General features: G+C 45.7%; 1 protein-coding gene across 7 annotated transcripts in view; it reads right to left on the reverse strand.

The window, feature by feature from the left end:
- LOC137417945 (uncharacterized) overlaps nt 1-18146 on the reverse strand; it is a 168028-nt gene that overhangs the window by 17104 nt on the left and 132778 nt on the right. For 3 of the 7 annotated variants that reach the window (XR_013622476.1, XR_013622472.1, XR_013622474.1), the window contains exons 21-23: nt 4246-4361; nt 3614-3694; nt 3438-3498 (exon numbers count right to left, since the gene is read on the reverse strand). Coding sequence is in view for 2 of the 7 variants with exons in the window: in XM_078772234.1 (XP_078628360.1) it covers nt 3400-3498; nt 3614-3694 (180 nt within the window). In the remaining 5 variants the exon portion in view is untranslated. Of the gene's footprint in view, nt 1-3399; nt 3499-3613; nt 3695-4245; nt 4362-18146 lie in introns of those variants that run through there. The other 4 variants (XR_013622473.1, XR_013622475.1, XM_078772234.1 and 1 more) reach the window with 2 other exon arrangements.

Raw genomic sequence — 18146 nt, forward strand, 5'->3', positions numbered from 1 at the left:
ACAGAGAGGGATGGGATTGGGACTAAAGATTTTGAGGCAAACACAGAGTTGAGGCATTCGGCTTTGTCACGTGCGATGTCAACTGTGTGGCCATTTGAAGTAAGGGAGGGGATGGAGGGGGAACAAACACCAGAAACGGATTTGACCATATGCCACCAGGATTTTCAGGAAGGAGACAGGTGTGAGAGTTCATTCTTGAGTGTGGAGAGATAGTGCTTCCTGGCACTCCTGAGGGTAGACACACACTTGTTCCGAGCTTTGTGGAAGGAACTGAGATTGCCTTCAGTTGGATTAGCCTTCCAAGAGGCAAAGGCAAGTTGTTTCAGGGCAACTGCCTCACCACAAGATTCAGTGTACCATGGACGGGAGGAAGGGTAAGACAACTGAAGACGAGATGGGATAAATCTGTGCATGAGAGAGATCAGTTTGCTTTGGAAGAATTCCCAGGAAGAATTGATGTCAGAGGCAGTGGAGATGGGAGATCAATCCAGACGATTGAGGGCTGCTTGAAGACCGTCCCAGTCGGCCTGAGTGAAATGCCAGACTCGTCGACGCTGAGGAGGCTCTCTGAGAAGGGCTAGAGAGATGTCCACTTTGACAAGCACATGATCAGAAGAACCGATTGGAGAAGAAGAAGAGCAGCAGACATTAGCAGGGAAGTTAGTCACAACCAAGTCTAGAAGAGAAGATGCTACGTTGACTGAGATCCAGGTCAGGAAATTCACAGATTGTGTTCGTCCCAATGAGTCACAGAAGGCCTTTGCTGAGGTGCATGACTGCTGTGAGATGTACCAACACGCAGCCAGCTGGCATGATGACAGTTGAAGACGCTGAGTCGGCTCTCTGAGAAAGGCCAGAGAGATGTCCACTTTAACAAGCAAATGATCTGATGAATCAATTGGAGCCGATGAAGAACAGCAGACATTTGCAGGGAAGTTAGTCATAACCAAGTCTAGAAGAGAAGATGCTACGTTGACTGAGATCCAGGTCAGGAAATTCACAGATTGTGTTCGTCCCAATGAGTCACAGAAGGCTTTTGCTGAGGTGCCATGACTGCTGTGAGATGTACCCACACCCAGCCAGCTGGCATGATGACAGTTGAAGTCGCCACATATGAGGAAGCGAGAGTTGGGATGAGTGGATAGAAATTGGTTCATGTTGTCAGACAGCGAGATGTAAATGGAGTCATCACTGTTTGGTGGACGGTACACATATGAACAAAAGGTGGGAGTGGAGGGAAAGCCATAGCCAGAGGTACCCCTGGGGGTGAGGTGGAGAGAGGGCAGTGCAAGGAGAGTAAGGAAGACCGTTTTTGATGAAGATAGCAATCCCACCACCAGGACGAGGCTCAGGTCTATCATACTGGAGGAGGGCAGCTTTGAGGAGGGGTGAGATGGAAGAATTGTAGAAAAAAGGAGGGTGGGGAGATTTGAAGGGGAGGAGGGAGGGTGCGTTTTGAAGAGGAGGGGGAAGGGGGAGATTTGAAGAAGAGGGGTGAGGTGGGAGTTCAGTAGGTGGGAGTTTAGGGTGGGAGAGGTTCGGGGGGAGTTTCAGAGGGGAGAGGTGAGTTGGGATTTTAGAAAGTGTTGGACGATTAATGGAAAACGAACATTTATTGCAAAATGAGTTTCTTGTGATTTTCAAGTCAGAGATCCGTTTGAAAACATAAGGGGAGGGGTGGGTGGAATGCAGCAGAGTTTCGAGAATGTAAAAAGGAAAAACTGTAATAGATTGAATTTTGTTTTGAAAAGGAGAGATTTGATGAGCAAATTGAAGAAAGCCTTTTGAAGAGGAAGAAGAAAATAACATACAACATTGTTAAAACATACAACAGAGTAAAACACTGCAGGGGAAAGTTTAAACATTTTAAAACAAAACGTGAAAACTATCTGGGAAATTCCCTGAAGTGAGGGCATGGAGGCTAAGGGGGATGAAGAATTCCAGAACACGTTCAGAACGAGGAACAGAATAGGAGATTGATAGCCAGGTGAGCAGAGAACGAAGGAACAGGAAGGTGTATCAGCAATTGTGTTAGTACGGGAGGAGGGATCTACTTCTTAAATTCTTCGTTAATATATATATTTTTTGAAGGTGAGGTGAAAGTGGATCTGAGGAAGAAGGATAAAGGTTGAAGAGGTATGGTGAAAACTAGAATTAGAAAGGTATTGGCCAGAGAGGATTGAGATAAGAAGGAGAGAAAGATGGGCAGGGGGAGACAACATGTGGTTGCGGTCGGGGGCAGAGGAGCCACGAGGAGAGAAGGGAATTATTATTACGTTTTTTTTTTTTTGTATAAAACCTTTAAACAAAGGGTAAGATGTTCGGGGGAAGTATGTGGTGAAAAGAAAGACAGAAAAAAGGAATACAATGAAAGAACGAAAGTAAGTAGACAACAAACGACCACCAGGGAGAAAGGGAAGCCTCAAGTGACCAGGCCCCAAACGCGGCTCGAACAAAACGACGATTACACACAGGTATGCACGATTTACAAACCGAGATCTAACTAAAACCACACAGTGGACACGACACACACACACAGTAAAATAAACGTAGACACCGCAGGCAGGCGGTGGTCTTTCACTCACTCACCGCAGGCAGGGAGGTGGTCTTTCTGTCTTCTACCGACTCCTCTCCGGCCTTGCTCCCCCAGCTCTCTCTGTGCTCTGTCCCCCAAATATTCCTACAGGTCGCACAAGATCTGCCAGCAACCCTCTGATGGTTAAACTGCCGAAATCTCGGCTCTCTGCTCACCTTCACTCTTTCATTCCTCTTTTCTCCCACCTCTGGAACAAACTCCCACACTCCCTTCAATCCCACTCCTCCCTCCAGGTCTTTAAAACAGCTGTTCACCACCATCTCTTATCTTCCCCCATCCAAAACCTTGATCTTTTCTACCCCCACTAATTCACCCCAGATCCACCTTGCTTGAAATTCCAACTTCTTTCCTGGAAGTCCTGGCAGTGTCCATATGTTTTATACCTCTCCCACCCCCCACCCCCTTCCCATGTCTCTCCCCCAAAGCCCTCTCCCTCCCACAGATCTCTCGATGTCTCCATGTCTCTCGGTCCCTGCTCTCAAATGTTGTGTTTGTGTCCTTCCCCCTCTCTCCCCATCTTGTCTACCGCTCCCGATGTTATTTGTTTTATGTGTCTGTTTATCTTTCTGTGTGATTAATGTTCGCTCTTTCACGAGCCTCGATCGTGTATACAAAAAAAAAAACAAAAAAAAAAAACAACAGCAGAGATTTGACAAAATCACAAAAGGGAAAAAATACTTAACTGATGACGTGGAGAGCTACCCTGATGGCAGAACCGGGAGCAAAAGCCAACATTTGTTGAGGTAGATAAATATCCAAAAACAAGTTTAAAAAGTCAAGAGGAGGAAAATAAAATTATTTACTGCAGACGCTTCAACCAATAATTGGTTTTCTTTTTCTTGGATGATGAAGACTCGTTCCTCTTTGATTCCTTTGTTTTCTGGTTTCTTTCATTTCGTTTCCTGCAAAATAACAGAACTCTTCATCCACAACTGAGTACAAATATGCTAAACCGGATATCATATGCATTCTCCATTTCAACAATTGACAAAATAATGTCGCCTCCACGAAACCAACCAATTGGTTTTCTTTTTCTTGGATGATGAAGACTCGTTCCTCTTTGATTCCTTTGTTTTCTGGTTTCTTTCATTTCGTTTCCTGCAAAATAACAGAACTCTTCATCCACAACTGAGTACAAATATGCGAAACCGGATATTATATGCATTCTCCATTTCAACAATTGACAAAATAATGTCCCCTCCACTAAACATCACGTAAAATGTAACAATGTGGGCAAAGATATACAAAATAATACATAAAAAACCCATGATTTGGTAAAGATGGGCGGACAGACAAGTGAATGTGCAATCGATATGTTTCAGATTTAGAAAAGACACCACGGAGTTATGTCCCACACATAAAATAACCAAGGAGTTCAGATATTTCCACAGTGATTGCTTCGTTAGGTTACCCATCCTCGTACCAGGGGAAAGGGAGATAGCATTGTGATTGTGGTTCGAACCTTCCCCATTGTTCTCTGCCTCTTTCCCAAACCCTCATTTTTCCTCTCCGTAATCGAACCTCATTTCCAAAGTCTAATGTACCGACACCTGCACTTGAACTGACCGCCATTTTCAAGCACCCATTCCTCAACCCTTATTTCCCGACACCCGGATTCGAACGCAACTTCTCAAATCACATCACCTCACCATTGTTTCCATCTCCTCACATCCAGGTAACGCAAAAGCTCCTCACATCCTCGTAACTCTTTTTCCCCCCTCACATCCTGGTAACGGAAAAGGCGCCACACACGGTGCTCCCCAAACTGCCAAGCAGAACAGGCAATGACCTCATCCTGGTAAGACTGACATCTTACATGCCTTTCGCACATGCACCATATAACCTTGCATTTTTCACCGCATACACCTCAGGGCTCACCTGTTGTGGAGCATCAATGAACGACACAAGAACTCCAACATTTCTTTTCAAAGCTAAACACCACACAATACAGTCCACGACAGCACACCTCTCACTTGTACCACACATCCACCTGCATCGACATCTCGTTGAGCCCTATGGGTCCAAGCCTGTTTACATGAGGGTGAGGAAGGGGTCACCAACACGCCCGGACTTCTTCCTTTACAGTATGTATGTCCCCTTTTCTTTCTAATTACCCCGGATGAACGTGGTGCCTAACTGTATTTTGTTTAAAGCCGGTTGCACAAGGGGTTTCATTGAATGCTCGGGATAGGACTGTTTCTTATGTGACACTGCATTTTCTTGGAAATGCCTGTTTGCCAGTTTAATGCAATATTTGTTGTTTCCAAACCTGCTCGACTGTCTCTTTCCTTCATTGGTTAGACGTTGCATACTATACATAGAAGGGAGGATGTACCCCACTGATTCACTACGCTCGTCTAGCCGGCATCACACCCACGGTTTCGCTCGTCCGTATGTAATAAAAAGATAAAGGTGGGAGCCGAGAGCATAATCCCTGTCTGACAACTAATTAATCACTGGGAAAGTAAAGTGAAAGTTAGCCGCAGGGACTCTGCCAGATTTTAATCACCTAAGATGGCACCGTGGTTGCTCAGCAACCCATCTGGTCGCGAAGTTGTCTGCGACTCGTCGGCTTCAGGGCCTTACGTCAGGAAGCAGTCCGAGAGAGGCCACCCGTTACCAGGCGATGTGCCCGTAACAGATGCTTGCGCATCCCCTGGTGATGTTTCTGCACCTCCTCCACAATGTTCTCATCTCCATACACTCCAACACCACCCCAACACCCAACAACTTCCCAGTGATAAGTACATGAACTGATTAATTTAATTAATGTGGTGTTCATTGGATGCAGGCATGATGGGAGAAATGGCCTCCTCAAAGTTCCTTGTATTAGTTGACAGAGTTGGTGGTTATTTTGATATAATATTGCACAAAGCAGTCATTGCATCCTTTGTTATGGATCAAATATTTGCAAATGGTGATGAATATTTTGATATGTCGGATTGAAGTGGTATTCTGTGTATCGCATCACATCTCTCTCCTCAGATCAGGTACCTCCTGACGCTTGTCATTTGCACTTATTGATGGGCATTCTTGCAACCTTACACTTCATCTTCTTCTTCAGCAAGCTTTGCCTTCTTTTGGGGTCTGGCAGTGGGAACAGTTGTGGCACAAGTTTTTCATGAATGGGTTGACCAATCGTTTTGTTGACTGGCAGGAATTTGTCATTTGTTCAGGGTACCGGCGATAATTTGTCAGCTCTTTACAAGAGACATGTCAACCCAGGTTAAACAACGAAGTGGAATCCCTCAGCCCTGAAACCTCCAAACAATGGCACAGAAAATATTTAAAGAGCAAAATGTGTTCGAGATATGACAGGGAGAGTTCGAATAATTTCCTGAAAGCAAACCATTTATATTTAAAAAAAAACAAAAAAAAAAACATATATATATATTGTTGCGGATATGAGGATTGCATTTTTTTGATTGTGTTGTATTATATTGGAGATGGTGATGAACATTGTTGGATATGGCCCCTCCTGCCTCCAGAGTGGTGTAAAGGTCAAAGGGCGTCCCATAATTAGTCCAAAAGCATACACGTCAGCCAATCATAGAATACCCCTGTTCGATAGTTATATCTTATTATGTGTCTTAGAGTAAGGCTGTGTCTCCCATTAACTTAAATACTCCATTGCACCAAGTGAAAGAGATAGATTCCCTTCATTCCCATTCCCAAAACCTCCATTCCCCCTTTCGTCGATTGGCAATTATCTCCCCTCCAATTGCCGCCATTGACCACGAGGCAGGGTCGGAGAAGAAAGGCGTGTCTCCACCTCGTCATAGAGGGGAGGAGTGAGCCAGCCCCACTCGACCAACCATGAGCCAGGGGTTTGGCTTGAGAGGGCGGAGAGAGAACGTTTGGGGGAGGTTCGAAAAGGTTGAGGGGCGGGGCCTATATAACCCGCCGGCGGGCGTTCCCAAGAGCAGACGAGAGGGAGTCCAAGCAGTTGGGTCCAAGAGATGCGCTTTGAGTTGGGTCCAAGAGAGGCGCTTTGAGTTGAGTCCGAGAGAAGTCCAGAGTTGAGCAGCAGCTCGAGCCACCGAAACTGCAGCCACAGCAGCGTGGGCCTGGACGGCAGTTTGGAGCAGGGGCCGCGAAGGAACGGCGGCTGCCCAACGAGCCGATCGTGCTGCAGGACCAGTTGGACCTCCCTATCCCGCCAGCCATCCACCTGCCATCCCTATCATCATTCCCCGTGTAAGTGTGCTCGTAGTCTGTCTTTTGTCTTGTCCCTGGGAATAAGTTAAGCCTGTTAGATAAGCTAGTATTTTCCCTGTGTCTCTAAAAAGCTTCTGTATATTATTTTATTATCTTTCCTTCTCCTTAGTTATTTTGAGCCTGTAAATAGTAAATAAATTTAGTAGTATTTTCAACCCTTTTCTCGTCTTATTCCTTTTCCTCTTTGCATTCGGTCGCTTTAGAGTTTTCCCGATTGAATAGCGGTGGCGCGATCCGGCCAAAGTTTGGGGTAAATCGGGTTTTAGAGTCGGGGAATAACTGTTCGGTCGCGGAGCCTCCGCTCGGCAAATATAACATCTTTAACCGCGTACCGTAACAGTGTGTATGTATATATATATATATATATATATATATATATGTATATGTATATATATATATATATATATATATATATATATATATATATATATATATATATATATATATATATATATATACATATATATATATATATATACACACTATACATATATATATATACACACTATACATATATATATATATATACAAATGGTTTGCTTTATATTGCGAGCACGTTTCATGTCAGGTCATTCCAAAGGAATATTTTCTCTCACTTACACATCATGTGCAATGTCACCACGACACTTTTTCTTCTCATCATGCATGGTAAAATTTTGCTTTGCTTGAAAATGCTTGAAAAGTCAGTTTCTTGTACATTTGTTGCGGTAGATATATCCAAAAACAACTTTAATAAGTCAAGAGGAGGAAAACAAAATTATTTTCTTCAGATGCTGAAGGCCACATGTTGACTGCAACCGGAGAGGAAGTCTGCAAGCCATGCGTGGAAGTTTCCATGGATACCATAGGAAGAGAGTTTGTTGAGCAGGGCAGGGTGCAAGACCGTATCGAAGGCACGTGATATGTCAAGGGAGACAGCTTTGATTTCCTGTTTGGCATTGAGGGACCTCCATCCACCGGTAATACAGCAGAAGCAGCACATCCAGAGAAGAATGACCTGGTCTGAATCCAAATTGATGATCAGAGATGAAGCCATTGGAGAAGAGGAAGGATTTGATACAGAAGCAATGATGGATTCCAAGAATTTGCTGATAATTTGGAGCAGGCTGATTGTCTGTAGTTGCAAAGATCTGTTTTTGCAACTTTTTTGTGTGAAGCAGTAATGTTAGCTGTTTTCCAGGAAGATGGAAGATGAACTTGAGCAAAAGAGAGGGTGAAGAGAACAGAGAGAGGGTGAGATCAAGCGGCAGAGAAGGATTTTAGGACTCGTGGGCTCGTGCCGCCTGGTCCAGGTGCAGAATCAGTCAAGGTTTCGCAGAAACTTCTCCAACTTGTCAGAAGAGAAGGCCACATAGTCCAGGAGCGGCTGCGTTCGGCTGGGTAAGGTAGGTACAGAGAGAGATGGGTTTGGGACACATGATTTGGATGCAAACACAGAGTTGAGGCATTCAGCTTTTTCACGTGCAGTGTCAGCTGTGTAGCCGTTTGAGGTAAGAACAAACATCAGAAACAGATTTGACCAGACACCACCAGGATTTGGAGGACGGAGACATGTTTGAGAGTCCAATCTGGAGAGTAGAGAGATATTGTTTCCTGGCTCTCCTGATGGTAGACACACACATTTTTCGAGCTTTGTGAAAGGAACTGAGATTACCTTCAGTTGGATTTGCCTTCGATGATGCGAAGGAAAGTTGTTTCAGGGCAACTGCCTCACCACGAGATTCAGTGTACCATGGATGGATGGGAGGAAGGGTATGACAACTGAAGACGAGATGGGATAAATCTATGCATGAGAGAGAGTACTTTACTTTGGAAGAATTCCGAGGACGAGTTGATGTCAGAGGCAGTCCAGATGATTGATGGATGCTCTCTGGGAATGGCCAGAGACATGTCCACCTTAACAACCAAATGATCTGACGAACCGATTGGAGGAGAAGAAGAACAGCAGATATTTGCAGGGAAGTTAGTCATAACCAAGTCTCGAAGAGAAGATGCTCCGTTGAATGAGATCCGGGTCGGGAAATTGACAGATTGTGTTAGTCCCAATGAGTCACAGAAGTCCTTTGCTGAGGTGCCATTACTGGTGTGAGATGCACCTATACCCAGGCAGCTGGCATGATGACAGTTGAAGTCGCCACAAATGAGGAAGAGAGAGTTGGGGTGCGTGGATAGAAGTTGGTCCATGTTGTCAGGCAGCGAGATGATGTAAGTGGAGTCATCACAGATTGATGGTACAACACACATATGAACAAAAAGTGGGTACGGAGGGGAAGCCGTGGCCGGAGGTACTCCTGGGGGTGAGGTGGTGAGAGTGAAGTCCAGGGAAAGTGAGGAAGAGTGTTTTGATAAAGATAGCAACCCCACCACACAGACGAGACTCAGGTCTATCACACCTGAGGAGGGAATAACCAGGAAGATATATTAAGGAATTAGAGACATCTTGAAAGAGGCAAGTTTCTGTTAGCAGATTAAGTCTGGTTTGTCCTGTATGGAGACCTGAATCAGGTTTGAGTGAAGGCCCCGGATGTTTGAGGTCCATACCGTCAAGGAAGAGGGAGGGGGAGCATCAGATACAGGACAGGGGAGGGGTCGGGTAAGAGTAGGAATTGGAGTCTTTGCTGAGTCTTGCCTCGATGTCTTTCTTGGCTCCATTGTCTTTCCTGATGAGACTGCCGAGTTATGTAAACTCATCTCGTTTCTCGGGCTTCTCCATTTACAGTAACTAGTGAGGTACCCGTGCTGTGCACGGGTGGGAGGCCAGAAGCAAACAGACAATACAGAAACGGCGAATGCTAAAGCATGAAACCAATAAATTCCACATTCCTGGAGCACCTTCAGTCGCACGTTAGAAATGGACAGCAAGTTCGTGAAGGACTTCCATGAAAAACGTACCCATTGGCAAAAAAACGGGTACGTTTGTTCCATACCCAGTAGGGTGGCCCGAAAAATTAAATTTAAAAAATTGTCATTTTTTGTCATTAATTCATTCATACATTTCATTCATTCAGGTCATTGTCATTAAAGTTAACATTTAAAATGAATTCTATATCGCACATCCTCTCACTTGAGGTGACTTGATGAAAATATAGCACATTAAAAATCTTAGGGCAATCCAACAAGAGTACGTGGTCTCCCACAACCATCTAAAAGTACTCTGTAAGACCGGATTCGTTGATATTTCTGGTGTCCATAACTTTTCTCTCTCTGGGCCAATTCTTTTCAAATCTACACCAGCCTCCATGTGGACCCAAATTTTAGCTTGATCTAACAAGTCCTTTCATATTTAAAAAACATATCATCCCCATTGACCTACAAATGGCCCCCAAAGTCCCCGATGAACAACATCATCGAGTCCAAAATCAAACACACTTTATTTAAATAATTGTGAATGTGAAACTGCATTCTTTTAACACAAATAAAAACAAAAACAGTGTTTAAAAACAAAATCTGTTTTGTAACAAAACAATGGTGCCAGGGCAGTCAGGCTATCAGTGTTACTTGGTGCTCTTGACCAGTTGATTTTTAGTGGCACTGGTTGGCAGAAGCTTCCGGTGATACTCAACGACCTGGCAGAGGAGCTGGCGCTGCTGGTCATTCTTGGTAAGGACTTCATTAAAGTCAGTAGACAATTTGACTGCACGTTCTGCACAATCGTTCACCACCTTCAGCGCACGAACAGTCTTGCACGCTGCAATGTAGTCATCACGCTCGAACCATGTGTCTACTGCAGCCGTCAGGAACTCCTGTGACAAATGAAGTGACTCAAAGAGGTTGACCGAACACTGTGTGACAAACTGTGCCACAGAAAGGTTCCGGAACTCAGGTATCTTGTTTGGAGCCATACGTCGAACATCTTCTGGGAATGGATCTCTCTGCAGAGCATTGACGATAGCCCCCTTATCTTCATCAGTGCTGTACTCGCTGAACAAGGGCAGTACTGCAAGGTCCTCACTGAAGTACCACAAGTGCAGCCGCATTATATTTTCTGCGACTCTGGCAATTTTGCTGTCAACTTGTTGGTAATCTTCGATCAGCTGCAGCATTAATAAGTCATTTGTAGGGGCAGCTGTCGCCAAAGGTGCTGCAAACCAGAAGCTTGCATAGATTGTACTAACAAACAAACAAATTTGTCACAATGAGTGCATCTCGTGCTTGCTCATGTGGAATTGATGGAGAAATCCAAAGATTTAAGACAATAAATCCCTTTTGCCATCCATCTCGCGCGGTGATAAGCACCATGAGCACAAAATCCTGTACCAATGTCCTTATCCTCTACCAGGAGCCAAAGTGTGAGTCTCGTGAACTCTAGGTAGTCTTCACGAGGTTGGACAGTCTCCAGGTGTTGTTGAAGGTTATGGACAACAAGAGTAAGTCAAGATTCCAGCCATGCTTTCTCTGATGCACTCAAACTACCTGCACCAGCCTCGTCGCTATCAAGTGCATCAAACTTCGACTTGTCGATAACATCCCACTGTGACTTGAGTCGACGAAAAGGGTCAATTTCTGGTCCCTTTGAGGTAAACAAAGTATCGAACACAGCGGCTGCATATATCTCAAATATATGGTGATGAAGGAAAAGATGAACAAGTGGAAGGAATGTATGGAGACAAAAGGTCTGAAGGTGAATATAGGAAAGACGAAGGTGATGGCAAGTGGTAAAGCATGTGGTGAGGTGGAAAGAACTGGGAAGTGGCCATGTGCTGTGTGCAGGAAGGGTGTCGGAGTGAACTCCATTCAATGTACAATGTGCGCTGAGTGGGTTCATCAAAAATGTAGTGGTCTGAGAGGGTCATTAACCAGTGTGGCAGCTACATTCAAATGTAAGGTGTGCACAGAGGGAGCTGCAGATGGAGGAAATGTTGAGTTGGATTCTGGAGACGGCGTGAAGCTGGAAGGTGTGAAAACATTTTGCTACCTCGGAGACGTGCTGAATGGAGAAGGTGGATCAGACTCGGCAACGGTTGCTAGAGTGAGATGTGCATGGAAGAAGTCTTGGGAACTGAGTGGCGTGCTGACGAGGAGGGGAGTGTCGTTGAAGCTGAAGGGAAAGGTGTATGCTGCATGTGTGAGAAGTGTTATGATTTATGGGAGCGAGACATGGGTAATGAATGTAGAGCAGCAACGAAGGCTGGAAAGGGTGGAAATGCGAATGGTTCGGTGGATGTGTGGAGTATCGTTGAGAGAGAGGATGACAAATGATGAATTGCGAAAGATGATGGGAATAGAGCCTGTGATGAATGCTGTGAAGAGAAACAGGTTGAGATGGTTTGGTCATGTGTTGAGGAAGGATGGAAAGTGACTGGTTGAGAAGAGTGATGGAAATGAATGGAGAAGGATTTAAAGGACGGGGAAGTCCAAGAAAGACTTGGCTAAAGATGGTGGAAGAAGAAATGCGGGCAAGGGGGTTAACAAGGGGAGATGCAGAAAATAGGGCGAAATGGAGAAGATTGTCATGGGGACAGCAAGGCTAACCCCCGCTCTAGCAGGGAAAATGGCCTTAAAATGCATGTTGTTGTTGTTGTATATGGTGATGGCATGCAAGAAAGCAGCCGTCGATTGAACGAGTGCTGCACTCCAGTGATAGCTCCTGTATGAATTCCGGTGTTGCTTGCTGTCGTGTCAAAACAAAGGGCTGCCAGATGCTCCTCGACACCTATCCACTCACACACAAACTCAACCACCTTTTGACCCATGAGAGCTCCAGTTCCAACTGACAGTATGGGGATGCCAAGTAGTTTCTCAACATCCATGCCAGATACAACAATTGCCAAAGAGTCATACTTGGTTCCATCCAGATGTGCCAGCAGTTTGCCATCAAAATGCACAACAAGTGGAACTGTTGGTTGGAAGTTCTGTCGTACTGTTGCTGCAAGTGTTTCGCGTGAGTCATTGCGAGCTTGCATGAGAGAGGTCCGTGACAGTGACAACCGATTGACATCAACTCCTGCTGCAATAAGAGCAGGAGTGACAATCATCATTGCCTGACGAGTTGATGGATCCGGAAAAAGGATTTTGAGCCGATAGGTCTTACGGCCTTGGAAAGATCGATGGAGACAGCGATCTGTTAGTGTATACACCGCCCAATTGGAATTCGATGTGGAAAGTAAGATCTTGGTCCACATGGAGGCTGGTGTAAATTTGACAAGAATTATCTGAGAAGAAACAAAGTTATGGACACAAGAAATTTCACCTAATGCTGTCACACACAGTACTTTTAGAGGTTCTGGGAGACCGCTTAATCTTGTTGGATTGCTCTAAAATTTTTAATGCTTTATTTTGTCATCTAACCCCCTAAAATGTGACGGTGTGCAACATAAAATAAAAAACAAATACGATATAAAAATTGGCCACCCCAATACCCAGTCAATGGTTAATCTGCATATGGCGATCCGCGAAATCACGTTCAGAAAGTCGAAACTGTCACGGCATTTCGTCATTCACTTGAACTTGATATCTCCTTTTTCATTCCAAACAGCATAACTCCAATCACAAATGAAACAGCATTAATATAAAAAATAAACTTCTAACAACATTCGTGACAAAAACAAACACTTAAATCCTGATGTGAAGTTCCATACGGTTGGGTGAACACAATTAATAATAATAATAATAATTCATTTATTTTGTATAGCGCTTTTCATGAAGCCCAAAGGCGCTTTGACAGAGTGCAAAACACAATGCATAACAAAACATGAAAACAACAAGTGCAAAAAGACAAGAATCAATAGGGAAATATTTAAAGCAAAAGGAGGGAGAAGGAGAAGTGATAGTCAGGGGTTAAATGCTGTGGGTTGAATGTTGAATGCAGTGCTGAACAGGTGGGTCTTGAGTGATGTTTTGAATGTGGTGAGTGAGGAGGAGTCTCTGATGGTGTGAGGTAGTGAGTTCCAGAGGGTGGGAGCAGCGATGGAGAAGGCCCTGTCCCCCCAGGATCTGAATTTGGTCCGGATGGGGGGGGTCAGGAGGTTTGTACCAGCAGAGCGGAGGTTGCGGGTGGGAGTGTGTCTGGAGAGGAGGTCAGCCAGGTAGGATGGGGCCAGGTTATGGAGGGCTTTGTAGGTCAAGAGGAGGATTTTGTACTGGATTCTCTGGGAGATGGGGAGCCAGTGAAGCTTGTAAAGGACGGGAGTGATGTGGTCACGGGTCCGGGAATGGGTGAGTAGACGGGCAGCGGAGTTCTAAATGTATTGGAGTTTATTGGTGATTGTTGAGGGTGAACCATAGAGGAGGCTATTGCAGTAGTCCAGACGGGAGGTGATGAAGGCGTGGATGAGGGTTTCTGCAGCCGTGGAGGAGAGGGATGAGCGGAGACGGACGATGTTTTTCAGGTGAAAGAAGGCTGTCTTTGTGATCTGTTTAGTGTATTTGTCGAAGGAGAGGGTTTGGTCAAAGATGACGCCAAGATTCCGGATGAGAGGGGAGGTGGATACTGGGATACCGTCGATGTTGAGGGCAAAGTTATGGGTGGATTTTGTGAGCGTTTTTGGCCCAATGATGATTATTTCAGATTTATTACAGTTAAGTTTGAGGAAGTTGATTTGAAGCCAGGATTTTATTTCAGAGATGCAGTTTGTCAGGATAGAGTGGGTGTCGGTGGAGACGGACTTGGTGGAGATGAAAAGCTGGATGTCATCGGCGAAGCAGTGGAATTGGAGACCATGACGGCGGATTAAGTGACTGAGGGGGGACAGGTAAAGGATGAAGAGGAGGGGGCCAAGAACTGAACCTTGGGGGACACCTTGGGGGAGGGGAGCAGTGGGGGATTTGCAGTTATTGATGGGGATGAACTGGCGTCTATCAGAGAGGTATGATTTAATCCAAGAGAGGGCAGTGCCGGTAACGTTAAAGGTGGATTCAAGTCGGGTGAGGAGGATGGTGTGATCGATGGTGTCAAAGGCAGCGCTGAGGTCGAGGAGGACGAGAATGTTGAGGTTGCCAGCGTCAGAGGAGAGGAGAAGGTCGTTGGTGATTTTGAGGAGAGCAGTTTCAGTACTGTGGTTGGAGCGGAATCCGGATTGGAATGTTTCATACAGGTTATTGGCAGAGAGGTGATGTTTGAGTTGAGTGGCTACAGCGCGTTCCAAAACTTTCGACAGAAAGGGTAGGTTGGAGATGGGTCTGAAGTTGTTTAGGGTGTCAGGGTTTAGACCAGGTTTTTTTAGAATGGGGGTAACAGCAGCAATTTTGAGGGATGGTGGGACGATGCCTGTAGACAGGGAGGAGTTTATTGTTGCAATGATAAGTGGAGAGAGAGCAGGGAGGGAGGCCTTGACAAAGCTGGAGGGGATGGGGTCAAGAGTGCAGGTGGCAGTTTTCATTCCTATGAGTTCAGAGAGGTCAGTAGGGGAGACCGGGGAGAATTGAGACAGGGGAAGGCAGGATAAGGGGGGGCAGGTGGTTGGAGGGGGAGCGGGTGCGGCGGTGGTCAAGCTGTTGTAGATGTTGTCAATTTTGTGTTGGAAGAAAGAAAGGAAGGAGATGCAGTTGTCTTCTGTGAATGACTGGGTGGTGGTGTCCAGGGGGCGGAGGAGTTTGTTTATTGTCGAGAAGTCGCTTTTGGGTTTCCGAAGCCAGAGTGGATAATTTGAGAGTAGTAGGGGGAGCGGGCGTGGGAGAGGGCATCTTTGTAGTGTTGTAGGTGGTCCTTGTAGGCTTGGGAGTGAACTGTGAGACCTGTTTTATTGCGGAGTCTTTCAAGTTGGCGAGCACGAGTTTTCATCAGGCGGAGTTCAGGGGTAAACCAGGGAGCAGAATGGGTGAAAGAAACTGTTTTGGTTTTTACAGGCGCAATCTGGTCAAGGCAGGAGGAGAGAGTGTGGTTGTAGTAGTCAGTGAGGTCGGAAGGGGTGTGGAGGTCAATGAAGGGAGAAGTGGACATTTTTTCAGAGAGGGTGGATGAGAATGAGGAAGGTGAAAGAGCGTTTACCTTACGGAAGTTGATAGTGCGATAATGTCTTGGTGTTGGGGTGGGGATGCCAATTACGAATTCAAAATCGTTATTGTATTCACTCAATTCCAATCATCAATTGATACTTGAACAAAACTATAAACATGATTAAAGTTTAACGATTTAACATTACGATTGAATGACGGCTGTATTTGGATATTATCAAACCGCACATTGCCATCATCTGTCCACTTCAGCATTCGCGGCAGGTTCACAATTGTCATCAAAATCTAAACAGTATTTGCAGCATTTCAAAAAAAGCCACATCACTGTTCATATCAGTAAATATTAATCCATCGTGTTTGGAAAACTGGAAAATTGGAAAACTTGGAAAAACAATATAGCCTATTTTACTCCCAGAGGTCAAATGGATAGTGCCAGGAAGTACTATCTCTCCACACTCAAGAATGAACTCCCAAACCTGTCTCCTTCCTCCAAATCCTGGTGGCGTCTGGTCAAATCCGTTTCTGGTGTTTGTTCCCCCTCCATCCCCTCCCTTACCTCAAATGGCTACATAGTTGACACCGCACGTGACAAAGCCGAATGCCTCAACTCTGTCTTTGCCTCAAAATCTTGTGTCCCAAACCCATCTCTCTCTGTTCCCACCTTACCCAGTTGAACCCAACTACTCCTGGACTCTGTGTCCTTCTCTCCTGACAAGGTGGAGGAGTTTTTGTCAAACCTCGACTCTGATTCTGCAACTGGACCAGACGGCATCAGCCCACGGGTACTAAAATCCTGCCCTGCCGCTCTATCTAGATCCTTGCAACTACAGACCAATCAGCCTGCTCCCAATTATCAGCAAAGTCATGGAATCCATCATTGCTTCGGATATCAAATCCTTCCTCTTCTCCAATGGCTTGATCTCCGATCATCAATTTGGATTCAGACCAGGTCATTCTACTCTGGACATGCTGCTTCTGCTGTTTCAAAAATGGATGGAGGTCCTCAATGCCAAACAGGAAATCAGAGCCGTCTCCCTTGACATATCACGTGCCTTCGATACGGTCTGGCACCCAGCTCTGCTCACCAAACTCTCCTCCTATGGTATCCATAGAAATCTCCATGCATGGCTTGCGGACTTCCTCTCTGGTCGTAGACAACGTGTGGCCCTGAATGGATTTCTGTCATCTCCCCTTCCTGTTCAGGCTGGAGTTCCCCAAGGCAGTGTTCTGGGCCCTGTGCTTTTTCTGGTCTTTATCAATGATCTCTCCGACTCTCTGGAAAATCCTCTCTATCTCTTTGCTGATGACTCCACTCTCTGCCGCTCCATTCCTCTTCCCTCAGATCGGCAGTCTGCAGCCGCCTCACTCTCTGAAGACCTGGACAAAAGCACAGACTGGTCATACAAGTGGAACATGTCTTTCAATCCTGACAAATCTCACACTCTTACTATGTCTCTCCGAAAAGATCGACTGGACAACCCTCCCATCTACTTTCTCAACAATCCTCTCCAAGAAGTTCTGTCGCTCAAGCTTTTGGGTCTCACTATCTGCCATGATCTTTCTTGGGAAAACCACATTTCCAAGCTGGCCTCCAAAGCCAGTCGCCGACTGGGCATCCTCCATCGTGCGAAGTCCTTCCTCGGCACACCTGAGCTCCTCACCACATACAAGGCTTTCATCCGCAACTCAATGGAATACTGTTCTCCCCTATGGGCCGGTGCTCCTGCCTCACACCTAGCTCAGCTTCACGCTGTTGAAACCAAAGCTTTCAGATTCATTGGAATCTCCCGTGATGAAGCTATCTCCGAGGGCCTTTCACTCACTCTTCGCAGACAGGTAGGTGGTCTTTCTGTCTTCTACCGACTCCTCTCCGGCCTTGCTCCCCCAGCTCTCTCTGGGCTCTGTCCCCCAAATATTCCTACAGGTCGCACAAGACCTGCCAGCAACCCTCTGATGGTTAAACTGCCGAAATCTCGGCTCTCTGCTCACCTTCACTCTTTCATTCCTCTTTTCTCCCGCCTCTGGAACAAACTCCCACACTCCCTTCAATCCCACTCCTCCCTCCAGGTCTTTAAAACAGCTGTTCACCACAATCTTTTATCTTTCCCCATCCAAAACCTTGATCTTTTCTACCCCCACTAATTCACCCCAGATCCACCTTGTTTGAAATTCCAACTTCTTTCCTGGAAGTCCCGGCAGTGTCCATATGCTGTATACCTCTCCCATCCCCCCTTCCCATGCTTTCTCCCCCAAAGCCCTCTCCCTCCCACAGATCTCTCGATGTCCCTGCTCTCAGATGTAGTGTTTGTGTTCCTCCCCCTCTCGCCCCATCTTGCCTACCGCTCCCCATGTTATATGTTTTATGTGTCGGTTTGTCTTTCTGTGTGATCAATGTTAGCTCTTTCACGAGCCTCGATCTTGTATACAAAAAGAAAAAAAA

The sequence above is a fragment of the Myxine glutinosa genome, chromosome 2 (assembly GCF_964187855.1).
Source record: "Myxine glutinosa chromosome 2, kmMyxGlut1.1, whole genome shotgun sequence".
NCBI lineage: Eukaryota > Metazoa > Chordata > Myxini > Myxiniformes > Myxinidae > Myxine > Myxine glutinosa.